This window comes from Ischnura elegans, chromosome 8, assembly GCF_921293095.1.
Source record: "Ischnura elegans chromosome 8, ioIscEleg1.1, whole genome shotgun sequence".
NCBI classification, from domain to species: domain Eukaryota; kingdom Metazoa; phylum Arthropoda; class Insecta; order Odonata; family Coenagrionidae; genus Ischnura; species Ischnura elegans.
Window position 1 is genome coordinate 20,380,747 of NC_060253.1, and position 17,927 is coordinate 20,398,673.

Sequence of the window (17,927 nt, forward strand, 5' to 3'; positions counted from 1 at the left end):
AGAAAGGGAAAGAAGAGATTAGCGAGAGGGTTCGGTAGGGGGCTGAGCCACCTCCCCTCCTCACCCCCTCCCCCGTCCATACGGGAATAACACACTTCCCCCACCCCATCTCCGAACGTGTTACACGTCGGAGGGGAAGTCATAGGCTGAGAGTAGGGGAGGGGGGGGGGGGGGAAGTCCGACCTGCTGTTCCCAGTGGCCAGACACTCAAGTCAGTTCTCCTCTCGGCAGCGAAACGGGAGGTTCACGGTCGTCACTCCAACCGACTCGGTATAATAGACCCTTCTCACGCGCTAACAAAACCTAGCTGAGGAAGGAAGCAACCCGACGCATATTTTCAAAACTCCACAGCAGTATACTATTGTTTTGGTCTTCCTAACCCATGAGAGCCTTCGGATTGCGGAAAGGATGAGGGTTCCAGGGTTTTTGTGCGGAGTTTGGAGGTCATCTCGCACGTGCAAAAACCCTTCCAAAAGAAGGGATTGAAGGAGCCAACCCACAGCTTTGTTTTCTCAACCTCACAAACGGATTTTTTTGTTTATCTCATCCACAACGACGGACCCTTAGTGACCCATCGGAATGCGGAAAGGATAAGGGTTTCAATGGTGTATGTGAGGAGTTTTCCAAGACTTTTTGTGCATTATCGTGGAGTGAATTTTGGATGAGTGCAGCCGCTGTGAGTGGGACAAATTTCTTCTCAAGTTCTTAGTACAATTTTCCCGGGCGAAGACCTAACATCTCCGAGATCGTTGACAATCTACGGTTTTGAGTTGAGGTTCCGAACACTTTTATTCGTCTTTAGTTAAGATGTGGTGGTGTGATTTCGGGAGAGCCTAGCCTCTGATCGAGAGACCACTATAGCAAGATCTTCAAAAGTACCCCTGAAAACTATCGACTCCAATTGAACCCATGAACTGTGCCGGCTGGGGTTCCATGTCTTGAAGAAGAAGCTCGAATGACTTCTTTCCTGTTGTGGTTTCGTGATTTTTACTCAAGTATTCTCCTGTGGAGATTGTGTTTTCCCTATCGAAAGCATAATAATATCCAACGCAACCAGTGACCCTGACCCATCTTAAGTTCCCAGGGTCGCGTGGAAAGTTCCCAATATCCTAGTGGCTTCACCTTGTGCAGTGTTGTGGTTTTGGAAGCATCCTGTTTTCGGAACTCCTTCAAAAACGCACCATCTCCAACAATATCCCCGTTCCCTTCTCTTATCGATTTTCGTGCTCGTATCGATACCTGCGAGTCGGGAAATTGCTCTCGAGACGTCCGTTTCGCGTGTCTAATTCGCCGTACTTTTTTTTAAAATTCTTCTCGCTATCCGTGTTTTAACGCTCGCGTCCCGGTCTGGTCTACGTCGCGTGTGTCGTCTGCCGAAGTGCCCGCGTTCTTTTGTTTACATAGTTCCCACAAGTTATCCTTGACATTGATTCTTCCGTGACGTTTGAGGACTTCTCTCGACTCTTATGCAAGTGTGACGACGCAGTGGCTATTACGTCGATCACCCCACCAACCTTCTTTTCCACGACATTTCCCCTCTTTTCGGCGAGGGAAAAATATCGACGTTTCGACCTAGTGCTGCGGTGACTTCTTTCTCTTTTTTCGGGTCTCCAGTGCCCACGTTTCGCGTGTGTATTCTGGATTACGGGTGCTTTCACGTTATCCCTGCGGTGGCCGACTTTTTCCCTGGAGTGTGGTGCAGCCTCTATGACACACAAGAGGGGTTGGTAGACAGACCCTGGGGGACTCGGCCATCACAATTTTTTTATTATCGTACTCAAGTGTTGTGCTTCGTTCTTTGGATGGAAAGAACGCTCGAACATCGGTGCGTAGCTGATTAGGAGCGTCATTTTATATTGCTGGCTCTTCCCCCATTTCAGTTCAATCCGTATAGGTATAGGTATGTTGAAACGAAATTACGAATTAGACTCACAGTATCCCGTCTAATACTTTTACACCCTCCGTGTTTTGTGAGTTGAAAACACCTGTCAAATCACTCTTGCTTTTGGTGCTTTCAAAAATTTCGCTGTCGTTTTAATATCCAACGAAGCATCCTACTTTCCCTCACCAAGAGGTATTCAGGGATTGTCAGCCCATTCGTCGGTGGGCTTGGACTCTTAGAGGACTCGAAACGCTTGTATGTGCCTGTGAAGTGTCTTGGGATTTCCATAAAAGTTTTCCTGTCGCCTTGTGACTCACCTCGCTCCATGAATGACTTTTTGTGTGAAGGGAGTAGACGTTTTGGAAGGCTGGGTGAAATCGTTTGAATCGAGAGTGACTTTAGGTTGACATTTGTGAGGACGATCCGTCGCTCCTTTGAAGGTGTAATGCCTTGGTGAGCTCACTCGGCGAACGCCTGCCGCATTTTGAAACTTTCCTATCATAATCTCGAAGTTAAAAAAAGTTGTGCTAAAGTTTATTCTTAAAAAAAAGGGGGCGTGCGCTTCACCAGAACTTCATTTAAGCCCCTAACCTCAGTGAGTCATACTTTGAGAGGTATCCTTCGCCGGCTCGTCACCTGAGCGATCTTTTTGTGCCCGGCCCGACTTTTGAACGTGTGAGGCAACGAACGGGAAGCAAATATTTTCCCTCGGACCAAACCCGGCGTTTTCCATTTAACTGTCGGAATCCGCGTCTTTTTTTAATCGCGTCGTGTGAATTCATTTGTTTTTCTGCCGGCCGGCTCTGCTGCCCGCGGGTGTTTACGTCTCACCTCAGGTGTCGCTCAAGCAGGAGGGACTATTTACGCGAACGAGTGAGATAGAAAGGAAAGAAGAACAGCGCTCTTCCATCTCGCGAAGTATTTCTGTATCTTTCCTCAGGAGTGACTACATATCTCAGTCACTCCCATGACGCACCGACCTGACGGATTTCAACAATGGAACGTTTCGGGTCGCTATTGTTGTCGACAATGGCTTAACGACTTACGGCTCGCTGAAGAGGTTTATTGAGTCCACCCCGCCGCCCTCATGCTTAAACCTGGAAGCCACTTGGATGCGATCGAAACGTCTGGCCAAGGCTGCCAACGTGTACCCTTCAACCTGGCGAACTGAGTCGTCTGGCAGTCCGACATGTATCTGCTACAGGTGAGAGTGATCTTTATGTGCCATTTAACGCATTTGCCGCGTTATGTAACTACCTATCTCTTAGAATGGTGAATCATTTATATACTTACGTCTCGCGGAAACTGGTTTATTGCGTGCGCTTCTTACGTGAAATAAATATTCGGTTGGAAACTGGCCTTGCCAACCATGGAGATGAGTGGTATTACTATTTAAATAGATACGAGATATAGACATCGAAGATTTTTTAGAGGTGCCCTATAGTCATTTGACTGCTGTGCAGAGTGCAGTTGTGGTTACAGTGCTCCGCGCGTCAGATGGACGTTAATGTGCTTAATATATACCCCCTGCCAAACACCTCTGTAGATGGCTTACGGGGTAAAATGTATCAAGAGCAGGCAAAAGGTGACGCAGGGTTCTTCTCCATCCCTCTTCCATACTCTATCCTTAAGGCGCTGAATCTATGGGGTACATTTTACGAATACATATATTATTGATGAATCAAAATATTTTCTGGAACTTTTAAAATTACGAGCCGGGATATTAAAAAGTGATTGTGGAATATGAATATAATGTGATAAGTGCTCCATTTTAACCCTGGAGTAATATGTGAATGAAATAAATTCGCAAATTATGCGCATAAAATTGGAATATACTGATAGATATCTCTGAGTTTTTTCACTACATACCTATTTTCAAACAAAGGCGCAAAGAAAATTTGCCTGGTTAATTTTATTTATATTTTATTTATTTTTTGAAATTTTGCAAAGTGAGGGTCGTCAGGAAGAAGACTATCGATTAATGTTCATTGTTGAATGCTTGCTGCTTCGAGTCCAATTATTTCATAGAGCTCAATGAGCATGTTGCATGACAAATAACCACCTCCTATAAGTGTAACGGTTTCTTATATTCTTGTTAACTGTAATTACTCAATGCGTTTTGCGGAGTGGTGTAGGCTATCGACAAGGTCCTCCTCAATTTCCCATGACGAATGAAAAGATGAGCTCTCGTGGATGGGCAAATGTATCATAAGCAAGTAGATCGAAGGTCAATATCAGGTTGAAATCTTTTTCCCGTTAATTTTTTCATGCGCGCACGCGGTGATTAATGACTCTTTTAGGGCAAAGAACAAGCCTCCCCGATTCAAAGCGTGGCGTGAATGGAGGCCTACCGTGCTGTGGTGAACTACGTATAAGAGATAGAGAGAGAGAGAGAGGGTAATGTAGTTGGGGCTGCATGGCTCTTACGAGAGTTTTTTGGAGTGGAAGATTTATGACCCTAAGCGGCTGCGGCGCGCCGCGGCGTGGATCGTCGACAAGACGAGGTGCTCCTTGACCCCCGTGTATCCATCATCGCTAGGCCCGCGGCCGTGACCAGATTCTAAGGACGTCTAAGAGGCATGCATGGGATTGGCGATTTGAAGAACTCGCGATTGAAAACTTATCAACAAAGATGCAGTACATTCCGATTTATTGGCTCACCAATGGTAAGGCCAAATAAGAGAAAATTCTGCTAGTGGAGGGTAAAAAAGTTATGGAATGTCGTGGAAAATGATAAAAAATCCTGAAAAAAAACATGTAGGCTGTAAAAATGTGGCACTAATTATTCTTCGTAATTATATCTTCTTTGACTGAAAATCCAATTCCCAACATGTGGTGCTCCATGGCTGCTGAAATTTATTTTTTTAATACCTGGTTTTACTGAATTTGTTTTAAGTTGAATATTCAACTTTTCTAAATACTTTTTTTTATCTCGTGTGAAAGTCAGTCTTAATACGCAATCTAGCGTCTTAAACGTTTCAAAAATTTTGAAAAAGTCTCGATTCGTCGGGGAAGTTCAGTTTGATATTTGAGTGGCCACCCAGTTACTATTTTGAGAAGGCCTGAAAAGAGATACTGTTTTCCGCAGTTTAAAATTCTTTTTGATTTTTTTCGTAGCGTATCTGTATACTTTGATGGCTTGAAATGTCAATGATAGATACTCCTTTTATGCGGGGCCTAAACCGTTGGCCTCTGTGAGTTGATTTTTACTTGTTGTCTGCGAGGAAATTGATGCCATTAATTCAATGGAGTTCCCTCTGATTTCCTAGATTAGTGTTGAGCCTTAGACTATTTTATGCGTCTCCATGGGCCAAGTATATTACTATGTAACTATCATAGAATCGCCAAGCTTTAACTGTCTTTTAATTTTTCTTGCAGTCGAGACGATAATATTATCATACTGAATCCGGAGAAAGATAATTATGACCGGTCAATTTCATACGAATTACAAATAGATCATTCCACTCTAGCAAGGATATGATGTCGATGTGTTGATGGCTTGGAATGTCATTAATGGATGATCCTTCTATGCGGTGCCTTAATCGCTATCTTCAGTTTCTAGATGCATTGAGTTTTCTTTGTTGTCTGCGAGGAAATTGATTCAGTCAATGGAGTTCCCTCTGTCCTATGTTTGTTCGTATACCAGAAGGAACAGATGTACCCGGCGCGCCGCGGCGGCTCGCGATTCAAGTCACCGATATCCTAGAGCAATGAAAAGCATGAGATTATTTTATGCGTATTCCTGGGCCAAGTATCTAATTCTATGACCGTCACAGTATCATATAAGTTATCGAATCAGAGAGACGTTTTTAATTTTCTTATCATAATCATCATCATCAGTGTTTAACAATGCTAAGATTGGTGTGACGCAGCTCTCCACTCAATTCTGTCAGTCTATCTATTCACACCTACGTATTTCTTCTTCTCTTTCGCAACCTTTTTTACTTTCATTTATTTCATTCGAGGTCTTCCTTTTTCGTTCTTGCCGTGTACTTGTCCCTCGACGTTTGTCTTCATCAGGCCATCGCGCCTAAAAATATGGCCTAACTTTCTTGTGCGGCTTTCAGATCTTTCTTGTACTCGAGACGGCGAAATGATCTTACTGAATCCGGGAAACAGTGGCGTAACTACAGAGATGCTTTGTTGGTGGATAGGATGGCCTGGGGTGGCGACCAGTTCCCCCGGGGAAACGAGGGTTCCAGAAAATTTTTGAAAAATGACATAGTACCTGGACATACATTTTACATCATTTTGGCACTAAATATTTAACTTCAAGCAGATGCAGTTATTACGTGTCAAAACTAGAAAATAGTTTAAAACATTTTTTTAAATTTTTCTGAGGCTTTTGGAGGGGGGGATCTATCCCCTCATCCCCATCCAATAGTTACGCCACTGCGGAGAAAGATAATTTTATGACCGGTAAATTTCATACGAATTCCAAGTGGATCATTCCGCGATAGGGAGGATATTGTGTTTATTCATTCAGTGGAGTTCCCTTTGTTGGTTCGTATCCCAGGGGGAGTACATGTACCTACTCAACGGCGCGCTTTTCAGGTCACCGATTTCATAGAGCTGTGGATAGGGGTCGCTAGGCGTTCTGGCCTTGACCCCGTCCCTGCCGTAGATCAACGTTCCTTGCTCTTCCCTCTCTATGTACACGCAAACCATTCCTCTGTGAGATTTCTGGCCGTTCCTCCCTTGCTGTGGCGCAAGAAACTCCCTGCATGCTGCACTGCGGTAACGCTCTCAGACATGGATGCATTACAAGTCGAAGTTGACCGCTAAAGCAGTATACTTTTACACATGACTCGTACGTGAGGAGAGCTATTGCGAATAGATTACGAGCCAATTGAGGACGAGTCCAATCTTGATTTAAATAAATAAAAGATCGCAGCACTTTTCAACAAGATTTTTTAATGCGTACAACGCATTTTGGCTCACTGAGCCATCGTCTGGTACAAAACCTGATCATCTGGTACAGGTCTTGTATCAGATGATGGCTCAGTGAGCTGAAACGCGTTGTACGCATTAAAAAATCTTGTGGAAAAGTGCTACGATCTTTTATTTATTTAAATGTGTCTAACTTCCACCAATGGAAGCCTGATTCTGTTGAACTTATCCAATCTTGATGATGGATCCATATCGTTGGCTAAGTTCTAACAACACGTGCATCAAAATTTGGCCGGTCTGACTTAATACTGATAATAATGTTAATGCACAATGAAATTCAAGCGAAAAACAACTCTTTGTTTGGAAATGCATGCTTCTTTTTCAGTATTATGTATTTTTTGGTTTTTAATTTCAATTAAAGTTATATACGATTAAAAAAATTGATCGTTTTTTGCTCTCATGAAAAGTTGCTATTTTTGAGATACGTGTTGTTAGAACTTAGCCATTGATATGAGAAGTTGAAGTAGTTCTTTCAATAAAAGATATAATTTCCTCCGTAATTCGCTAAAAAGTCTTTTATATTTTACATAATGGAAGTACTCGTCTTTTTTTATACTTATTTATTTCAACCTACCCATGGTTCGGTACAAATACCTTTTTAAATGTATACGCTTTTGATGAAAATGACAGTATGTGCCGAAACCTGGTCGGTTGAAATAAATAATTGTGGAAAGAGAGAAGTACTTCCATTATGTTAAAAAGTTCTACTTTGGACGCAGTAGTAATTGATGTCATTGGATATTTTTATTCCCACATACCCCTGAAACAGCTCGCTGTTGCCTTTATATCGAGGGTGACAACAATTAAAAACAGCATAGCCCTGGATTTAGGTAAATTAACCAGGCGGGACCCAAACCCGATACCTTCGGATTAGGAGGCGAAGACTTTACCCAGCCGCCACTATATAGCGGAAGCCGAAAAATATTGATTTCACTTTGCAGGAAAATAACCTAGTTTCGGGCAAGAACTACTGGGTCCTTATTTTCTGCGAGTAAAATGATGCATTCCTCTCCGTATCATTTTGTTGGTACATGACTCTTATTTAATCGTTTTTTAGAAACAACGAGTGGTTCTATAATAATATAATTTTTTATATATACCAAGGATGAAGTTTACTATGAAAATGTATTAGGGTTAGACGCTATTCGAACCCGGATCTCCCGATTGCCGGTCAGGCGTGCTAGGATATTACACCAAAAAGTCATAACTTTTTCAAAGTCAAGACTACAACCACTGCACCGACTTCGCCTAAATTACGTAAATGTATTTAGCTTCCCGGCTTTTACACACGTCTTACATATATTTTGTTTACAAATAAATATATTTATTTAAGATTTACCTCATAGGTTTTAAATATTTGGTCATTGTGTGTCTCCTGCAGTTCAGTGTGCAAAAGTTCGAACCAGTTTTGAAACTAGTCCAGTCAATTGCTGTACATACGCTTTTAGAGCTGATAGGAGATCTGAGTGGAGAGCTGCGTCAAACCAATCCTAGAACTGTTGACCAGTGATGATGATGACGCTTTTAGAAATAATTTTTACGTTTGCATTGTGCTGAGGTGTAAAATTGCACTCACATTTCATTCCTAACTATGTTTTCTTTTGCTGATGAAGTCTTCTCGGGAAATCAGCCGGGTCAGGATGGACGTTGCTGCCAACGTTTCGACGGCCATCTCTGCCATCGTCATCAGGGCGAAGGAAGATGGGAGAGAAGGCCATCGAAACATCGGCAATAAGCAAGATTCGCCGGGAAAGCACAAAATCCTTCATTATGTTTTCTTTTGCTTAAATTTTTGCCGACTCTTTAGCGTAAATAATAGGTAGCTCGTGTACATCCCTCGAATTCAGCCGATGCCCCCATAGCTACCTTATAATGAAAATAAGTGATGCATGCAGGAGTTGGAGGAGATGGAGGGATGGGAAGGAATCGAAAGTGAAAGGAAGAGGACGCCCTCTCTGCTGCTGCCTGTTTGCATTCTTCCCATTCTGCTTTTCCTCTCTCTCTCTCCCTCCGAGTCTGGCGTTCGAGGAATCCCAGCAATCCGAAATTTGCACGCCAATTCCTGCCACCGTTTCGGTCGAAAGACGACAGGAAAGTATAAATCATGCATTTGTGAGCTTATTCTGATTCGCGCAGCGATATTAAATTGGATGCTTCTGTCTGAAGAGTCACGCGATCCTTTGCAGTGGCAGCTTCAATGATTTGGCTGGATGTTAGCATGAAAAGTGCCTGCTATCTACGTCTACTTCATTCCATTCGTATCGCTAGGGTATTTGGCAAGGGGTGGTCATAATGTACTTCATTTCAATATGCCGTCCTCGGTGGTGGCGGGGAAAAGTCCTCGCCTGCCAAACCGAGGATCGCGGGTTCGAGTCCCGCCTGGGTAAGTTACTCTTATCCAGGGTATCGATGTTTGTGCACGATTGTTGATTTAGTGTTATCGACCCCGATGTAAAGGCCGAAAAGTGTGAGAAATAAATAAAAAATAAATAAATTTAAGTGTTGCCACGAAATTTCGTGCACCTATGCGGCATAACTTACCCCTCACCACGCTATTATCCTACCTCCGTAAGGTATGTAGATACCGCATCCAGAGCCATAAATATCCTTCCGATAATATCACGTACAAAGCTTCGTAAGTATCAATGTATACACGGTGATCAAAAAAGAATGTTGTGGTTCCAGTACTTCACAGGAAGAAGGTAAGGACAGGGTGTCAGAGATTTTTCAGAGGCTCTCCAATCCCTGTTTTAGTGCCTGAGGTGGGCAGTACAAGTGTAGCACTCCGTCCGTCGGATGGGACGTTAAGCCGTGATCTCCTTGGCGTCTTTCGTTGGAAGTAGACTAATATCGACGGTGGTTTTCTCTTTTCGGGCGTACATATAGAAATTCATTAATTACGTAAAAAAATGTTCGAGTTAATTTAAGTATACTGGAACTAGCCACGGTGATAACTTTATGGAGTCACCCTCAATGGCTAGTCCCGGTATACTTAAATTCGTCAAGAGTGAACATCTCAATGTATTCAAAGTTCGGCCTTTTCTCTCCGGCTATGACGCTGTGCGCGCGATTTGGACTGCTTGTGACATAACATGCTCAGCGGTCCATACCACTTTGTCCGATGTAGTCCTAAAATTTCCACAGGGGAGAATGACGCCTCGGTAGCTTAACACTTACAGCCCGAAGGTAAAAATTTTAACTGCCCAGATCCGAAATCTTTTTAGTAGCGTTATCGGCCGTCTTCTATTGATGACGCTCGAATCTAGGCAGAGTCCGGCGCGTCATCTAAAGATGACGCTCGGTCTCAAAGTGTTAACTGGATGAAGCACTCGACAGGAAATCGGGGGTTCCGGGGACGAATCCAAATGAAGGTAAATCATTGTTTTTCTTTGGATTTTCCGCAAAATCTTTTGACAAATTCGAAAAATAAAAAAGCAGTAAGTAAACTGTAAGTTTTAATTCTGATTTCGTTTGAACCATGTTCAAAACCGCGCCATTTAAAAAAATGATAACCCTGTATTAATTTATTTACGTGGTGGGAAATGAAGGAAAGCGAGAGGTTATCCTACGTGAGAGCGGAAGTGGAGCGTGTCGAAGAACTTCCGGTCCGCCTCGCATTATTATTAGTGAAGACAAGAGAAGTGGAGTGGGTGGGAAGGTTTTGGCGCCTTGTGTTTAAGACGGTTTGGTTGCCGTGGGAACGTTAGCACTCCTGGAATCTCCTTTCGTGAAGAACACCAAGGTTTTGCTTTCCGAGGCCTTGACCTCGACGCTACAACATCGCTCATTCGGTATGGAAAATTTACAACTGCCTGAATATTAGCAATTTTAAGTAGAAAACTTTTTGTCTGATGTTCAAGATATTTTGAGAGAGCTTAATAATTACGGTGTAAACGATCGCAAGGATAAGATTAGGGCAATAGATTGCAGAACCGATGAATTTAAGATGACTCTATTTCCTCGCACAATAAGGGAGCATTATAACTAGAATTTAGGGCTACGATAGCTTAAATCGGACAGGATAAAATAGGCTATGCATGTATAGTTAATAACTTACTAATATAATTTTCCATACTAGCTATGTGCGTGAATTTTTAGCACGTTATTATTCATGCATGAATCACTTACTACGCTTAATGTTCGTTCTCTATTACTAACTGAAAGTTAGTTTTTGAATGGTAGCATGTTCATGTCCTTAGCACTCTCATAGTTTTTTGTCATGCCGCTTGACGTTCCCGCTGTGTGCTTGGCGTGTATCCGGCAAATGAGCGCGTTTCTGATGGGTGCTGCATGTCTAGTGAGAAATCACCCAGTGCTACGTACCCTGGTGGTGGCTTGCGCTGTACCTTATAGATGTAGATATAGGTACTATAGACTCGGAGGCTGAACGGTAGCCTGGGATTGCTTGAGCAATGAGGCCTTTGTAACCCCGTATTGCTGTTAAGAAAAATTAAAATTGTTGATTTGTATTTCAAATTCGTGCGTTTTCACGCAATGATTACTATCAAAGAAGCTACATGTTTGACCATAAAATTTTACAACGCAAGATAGCTCTGGATTCAGATATATCTTTGATAGCCTATTTCATGAGGACCCCGAGCACTGGCTGTGTATTCCAAATGGGGTCTAACGAGGAGTTGATAATTTCTCTCACTTTGTCGTCGCACATTCCTAGCATTCTTTTAACAAAACCCAATTTACGGTAAGCTTGACCTGATTTCTCCCGAATATGTATATTCCACGATCGATGATTATTCAGTCTAACTCCGATATATTTAATGGATTCCATAGCCTCTAATTGGGTACCCTGAATGATACAGCTATGTAGTGGGGCGTTATTTTTTCCAGAAATTCATAACTACGCATAAAAAAATGAATTCTAACTGTTCTAATTAGTTAATGTATTGCTCTTCAATATGATTCAGTCAGTCGTACATTTTATAAATTCGGGTAGTCTTATAATCAGCTGTAATCGGAGCACCCAACTCTGCTATCGATTTCGCAGACCTAACCACGATTATCCATGCTATTACCTGAGCATTTCTCACTTATAATTAGTGTATTATAACCAGGACTCTCTCTCACTGAGTGTCCGAAGACACAGGCATTTGAAAAACATTCACAGGTAATCTTTGTAGCATGTATGAAGCACTCGTTTAAAAAATAGGGATGTTATGGTCGAGGGCTCATTATTTTGTGCTGAGTTTTAGTTTTTTTTATTGGAAATGCTTGATTATAATTTCCAAAGTATGTTTTCCAAGTCGATAAATTTTGCACCATGGTTTTCTACTTAGAAACACACATTTTAAAAGTTATCCGATGAAAATCGGTTAATAAATAGGGATTAAAAGGTCGAGGGCTCATTATATTGTCCTGAGTTTTAGTTTTTTTAAGTGGAAATGGTTGATTATAATTTCCAAAGTAAATCCTCCAAGTCATTTAAATTTTGTACCATGGTTCCTTATATACCTACACACTTTTTAAAAGTTATTCGATGAGAATCGGTTAAGTGTTTCCAACTTAAGTATCAAAGCGCTTTAGATTGAAAATCAGGGGATAATATATATTATATAAATATTATATTCGTTTTGAGTTTGTTAAAACACTGAAGTGATGAGTGGGATTTTCCTTTCAGGTACCTCAAATTTCCTAAGAATGTCGTTAGGAATAAATATTACTAATCGAAGTATTGAATATTCTTCTCCAAGTAAATGTGATATGGTACTCAAATCTTTGTTCGCTGTTCGCCCTTGTCAGCTAAAGTTAATACCCTCTAAGTATTTTACGAATTGTCCATCTTATCACTGTAGTTGTCCACGAGAGTTTGTTCGTATCACCCAAGGCCCCCCCAAGAACACACACTATCTGGCGCGCAGTGCCTCTAAGAATACCAAAAAAAGTGAAAGTGGGGTTGGGCCAACATTTTCTTCGCTGCGGAAATTGCAATGCAAACATGTTTTCCGGAGAGGCCCCGACCACATACCAACAAATTGGCCTCCACAGATTAAAACGCCACCCAAATACCAAACAATGGTCGGTTCAGAATTTCCCTTCGAGGCGCTTGGAGTGCTTCCTTTGTTTATTTTGACTCCGAGAGATAACGCTGCCGCTTGAAATGGCGCAACGTTGCGCGGGGATGTTTTTGAAGACACCCATGTGGAACTCCCTATCTCGGCGTCTTCATCTTCGTCTTTCGGATGAAAGAACTTGCTGTTGAACTCTACTATCTAGTTGGGGGATAAAATTATATCATTGCATCTCTTGTCACAAACAAATCTTTTCATGAGGGTATTCCGAAAAAGTGAAAGGATCATCGGCTTAGAGAGTATGTTCAGGTGTAATTAAGTTTGATTCGGTCATTGTTTTGTGCTTAGGGCAGTATTTTTTACGACCAAGACCTACTCTTAGAATTAAAATTAATTTCATCCCCATCAGTAATCAATCCCAAAGCATTGGCATAACGCAGCTCTCCACTCAATTCCGTATCAGCTAATATACAACAATGACATATTTTTAATGTTTTATATCGGTTTCGGTGGCAACGTGGATAAGCCTTCGGCTGCCATACCGAAGGTTTGAGTCCCGCCTGGATACGTTGCTCCTTCCAGAACATGGCTGTGTGTGATCGTATATTGTTGATTGTTCAAACTCACGAGGTAAAGGCCTCATTGAGCTGTTTTCGGGTGTAATTGAAATAAATAAAATAAATAAATATTCTTCATAAAATACTCAATGTATCTGATGCGAGGCCTTGCACGTTTATATGACATCACTTGTATTTCGTTGTTTCATTTTCCTTTACATTTAATGTTTCCCACTTATGCCAGGAATTATCGATTTCATATTTTATGTCTACGTTTAACAGCATTAATTAATGATAGCCATAGTATGTGTTAGGAGAAAAAATGAGAAAAAATTGACATTATAGCTTCTCAACAGTTTTGGTGAGCTATACAGGTTTTATTCTACTGCTGCTGCAATGTTTGTCTGAAGAGAACGCAAACGCCCCTCTAGACAGGTCTTCTTTCGTTCTGGTTAACTCACGGAAAACGTACGCAAACTTATTGAAAATTCCAGGCTAAGCATAGCAAACCACGTTCAAAATTAGAATATTAAAAGTGTATATCTGAGGAAGTAATTGAAAGGTTGGTGTCAAATATTACTCAATTTGAGATACAGGCAAATGCTGACAACGGTCTGTTTTATACACCCTGAATATTTGAATATGGAAGCACAAGTATTTCACGAGTACTACTCTATGTCTACATCAGCGAGGTACCGTGTAGGACGTGTGGCACGGGGTGATTCCACACCAGGCATGCCGCACGCATGTTGGTATGGTATGGTAAATGGAGGAGGCGACCGACAGCTGAGGTCATTTGCGCCATTAGGGAAGTGTAGGGAAGGAAGGGTGGATAGAAACCCGGCGTCGGCATCAGCCTGATTTTTACGAAAGGCGCCAAGGGGACCACGGCTCAACGTCCTATCCGAGGGACGGTATGCTGCACTTGAGATGTCCTCCACACAACATTCAAGCAGGGTTCGGGCATTCTCTGAGAATTCTCTGCCACTGCCGGGATTTGAATTCGGGCCCGCCGGGTGGGAAGCCAACACTCTAGCCACCACACTTACCCGATCTCCAGCACGCATGTTAGCCCTAATCAGACTCGCGCTCGCTTGTCGGGCATAGGCACTGCGGACCGCGGCACTCGGTCTGACCAGAAACTAGGGGAGTGCTGAGAAAACGAACATGCTACCATGCAAATAAAACTACTAGTTGGTGATAGAAAACCGTCACCAATAATGATTGACCGAGCAGGATGGATGCGTTCTCTTGACTTAAAACGTTTATTAGATCGAGAGCCCGCGTTATGATCACACTACGGGATAAATTTTCCAGGTGCGATTTCCGTCTCAGTTAATATAAAGTCCCATTTTGTTCTGTGTCGTATTATATGTGTCTACGTGGGTGTATTTATTAGTTTCCCTATAGAGCATGACTTTCTGACTTTCTGTGGGGCACAAGAATCATTCCTTACCCCTGTTTTTTTTTTTCCTTTTCTGCTCCCGCGATGCAATGCAATATCACTCTGTGCTCGAGGCGTTGGCGGATCGGTTTTTGCGGTTTAACGGCTCCAGATACTCACTCGCCCCTCTATTTTTTTCTATCTCAGTTCGGACCCCGGCAGCCACGCGCCCCGTAATCGATCCCTGGCGATGCTCTTTTGTTTCCCATCGTTCCTTTTTTTCTCCTCCACCCCTTTCACCATCTCACCAAACACTCCCCTTCTTCCGTCGACTGCGGGAAATAAAAAAAAGAAGAACAGAACCGCGTGCTATATGAATTTCTTCCCACCGGGCAAGTTAAGGGAAATTCTCGGGATTATATGTGCTGGTCAGAAAAGGTGATAATATTTTATCATCTATAGGATCTCGAGGTGTGTGTGGCTAGAGTGCTGGCTTCCTTACCTCGGGATCGGGTTCAAATCTTGGCGGTAGCAAAGAATTTTCAGAGACTGTCCGATACCTGCTTGAATGTTGTCGAAGACATTTAAATGGCAGCACTTCGTCCGTCGGAGTTATTCACGCGTCCATTGGGGACTTCAGCTCATTTTCTTAATCTATATACTTACATTCCGGCAGTTTTCGGAGGCCCTGAAGCCATTTTCGGCACCAGTATCCATAAAATTCTGTACCTGTGGTGGGCACCTTAATCGGTAGAATACTATAATAAATAAAAAGGGGTGTTATGGAGGGCCAGAGCATAGAGCCAAATGGCCAAAATCGTATATTTTTAATCGCATTTTTCGCGATGTTCCACCACCTAAAAGTTATATTTTCAATACGCCAGCCGAAAGGAATTAAAAAACACCTCCAGAAAACGTTTTTTTTCTTTTTGGCCCTCTCAAGCATATTTTATGAAAACATGCATTTGAAATTTTCAAATCGACGCTATATCTTCTTGTCCCGCTCAAAGTTCTTGAAAACAATTGAAAATCTGCTCCATGAAATAAGGATTCAAATGTCGCAAACTGCATTAAAATATTTGCATTCTTGACCGAGATATTTAAAAAAGAGTGCAAATCGTATTTTTGATCTAGCCGGCCCTGGTGGGCCTCTAGCGGGCCGGAAATGTGGGGAGGTTTGTCCTATTTGATCTCAAATCGCATACCCTAAGTACGGGAAAAATCCCGGAGGGGGGACTTTTCACCTTCTTATCCGGCTATGCCCTTTCTGGTCCCAATCCATAGGCCCTCGCGTACGGCGGGATCCTTTATATGCACCTTTGGCCGCTCATTTAACGCCCTGTCGGATGACCTGAGACGCGACAAGACGAAGGCCGAAGGTGATGCGAAAGCTGGCAAAAAAATACAACGTGGCCCAGCTGCATAGTAATATAAATTATCTACCATCAGATTAATTTTTTACTGATGCGTGTATTCCTCTATTTCCGTATTGATAACCTTGTAAAGAGAGCCTTTGTAGAAAGAAAAGGCCCAAAGGAAGAGGGGGCCGGATTGTGGCCTGGTCTGGGCCAAGTGAAAGTAATAAATCAAATCAAATCGGATGGGACGTTAAGCCATGGTCCCATTGGCGCCTATCGTTAATATCAGGCTAATGCCGACGCCGCGGCGCGCCGGGTTTCTCTCCCCCCTTCCTTCCATACCCTTCCCTCAAGGCGCAAATGACCTCAGTTGTCGATCGCCTCCTGCAAATACCATACTACTAGTAGTTGGTGGAATAAAAGAGTTTCATTCGTGACTTAGCTACCTAGCATTCCCTAATACCATATTTCGTACCTAGGTCAGTCTGCACCTGTTGGGGTAGGCTTAAGGTGGGCAAGTGTTGCTGAAAATTTGGGACAAGCTCCTCCATTAAAGTAATTGTATTAGAATGCAGAATGTATTTCTTAGGATACAGGAACATTGAATATTGCGGTAAAGTTACCAAAAATCCAACACTTAAACCTCGGCTTCAGTATTGAAACGGGAAATAGAAAAGCTAGGAGAGTAAATTATTGTTTATAGAATTTATTAAAAGTTTGATGCATCTTGCTAAACGTGAGTGTTAAATTTGATGGAAATAACAATTGTTATCGAAAATAAGTACATGATTATTATGAACTACTTATGTATCATATTAAAGGAAAACGGACCCAACAGGTAGGATATCCGAAGTTCTCTACTTCCGACCAAGGTGAAAATACTTTCTTTTGTTTAAGGCCATCATTCGTCTTTGTGCATCACCGTTGTGCTCAGTGTTGTGTTAACTATAGTTGATTGTGGTCAAAGCTTTTAATGATGATGGAGGCATATTTAAAAGGAATATTTTGCGAATTACAGTATGTGTGTAATCCAATTGTAGCAACAAACGAAATTTTTTTACGTTTTATTTTAAAGGTGCTAGGCGCTAAGAAAGAATCCATACCTTACCCACGAGGACTCTTCCACTAAAGCAATGCAAGGCTGGTCTTCAGACTCGAGAGTAAGTTATGGCATCCCGTGGCTAACGGACTTTCGACTTGAGATGCTCAATGGACGGGTGATTGCGCTAAGGAGACATGTATACGATCGATTTGAAGACGCTCCAATCATGATCCTGTTCGAACCAAGGCTGACAAGTGAAGATTTACGGAGACCCTTGAATTATCCCGATGTGACCTTCACGGAGCTATCTACTCCCTCCGAGAGTGAAAGTAATGCCGTCGAATCAAATGTAATAAAATTGAAATTGAATGTCGGGCAATTTGCGTGAGCACCATAGTCACGAATCCAAAGATTGGTTTGACGCAGCTCTCCACTCAGTACTCTTATTTGGTGATGATGAAAATTTCTATATGGGTCGGCTTTTATCGACTGTGGCAGTGAATGTATTTAAAGGACACATCAATCCCACACAGTGTGTACTGACATTCATTTGTTACAAATTTCAGCTTTCATCTTAGAAATGTAGTGGTATAAAAAGTGGATTATTGCTAACGTTTACTTTTTTTATTATGAAAATTTTAACTCCATGATAGAATCAAAAATGAACTTTGTTATATTCCACACAGTATTTACAAAAAAACTACTGGTTTCGACATTTTCAGGTCATT

General features: G+C 42.2%; 1 protein-coding gene across 1 annotated transcript in view; it reads left to right on the forward strand.

The window, feature by feature from the left end:
• Positions 1 to 241: 241 nt before the first annotated feature.
• Positions 242 to 17,927, forward strand: part of LOC124164527 — a 258,207-nt gene continuing 240,521 nt past the window's right edge. The window contains exon 1 of the mRNA XM_046541884.1: positions 242 to 3,086. Within this exon, the coding sequence (XP_046397840.1) occupies positions 3,072 to 3,086 (15 nt within the window). The 5' untranslated portion in view covers positions 242 to 3,071. The remainder of the gene's footprint in view (positions 3,087 to 17,927) is intronic.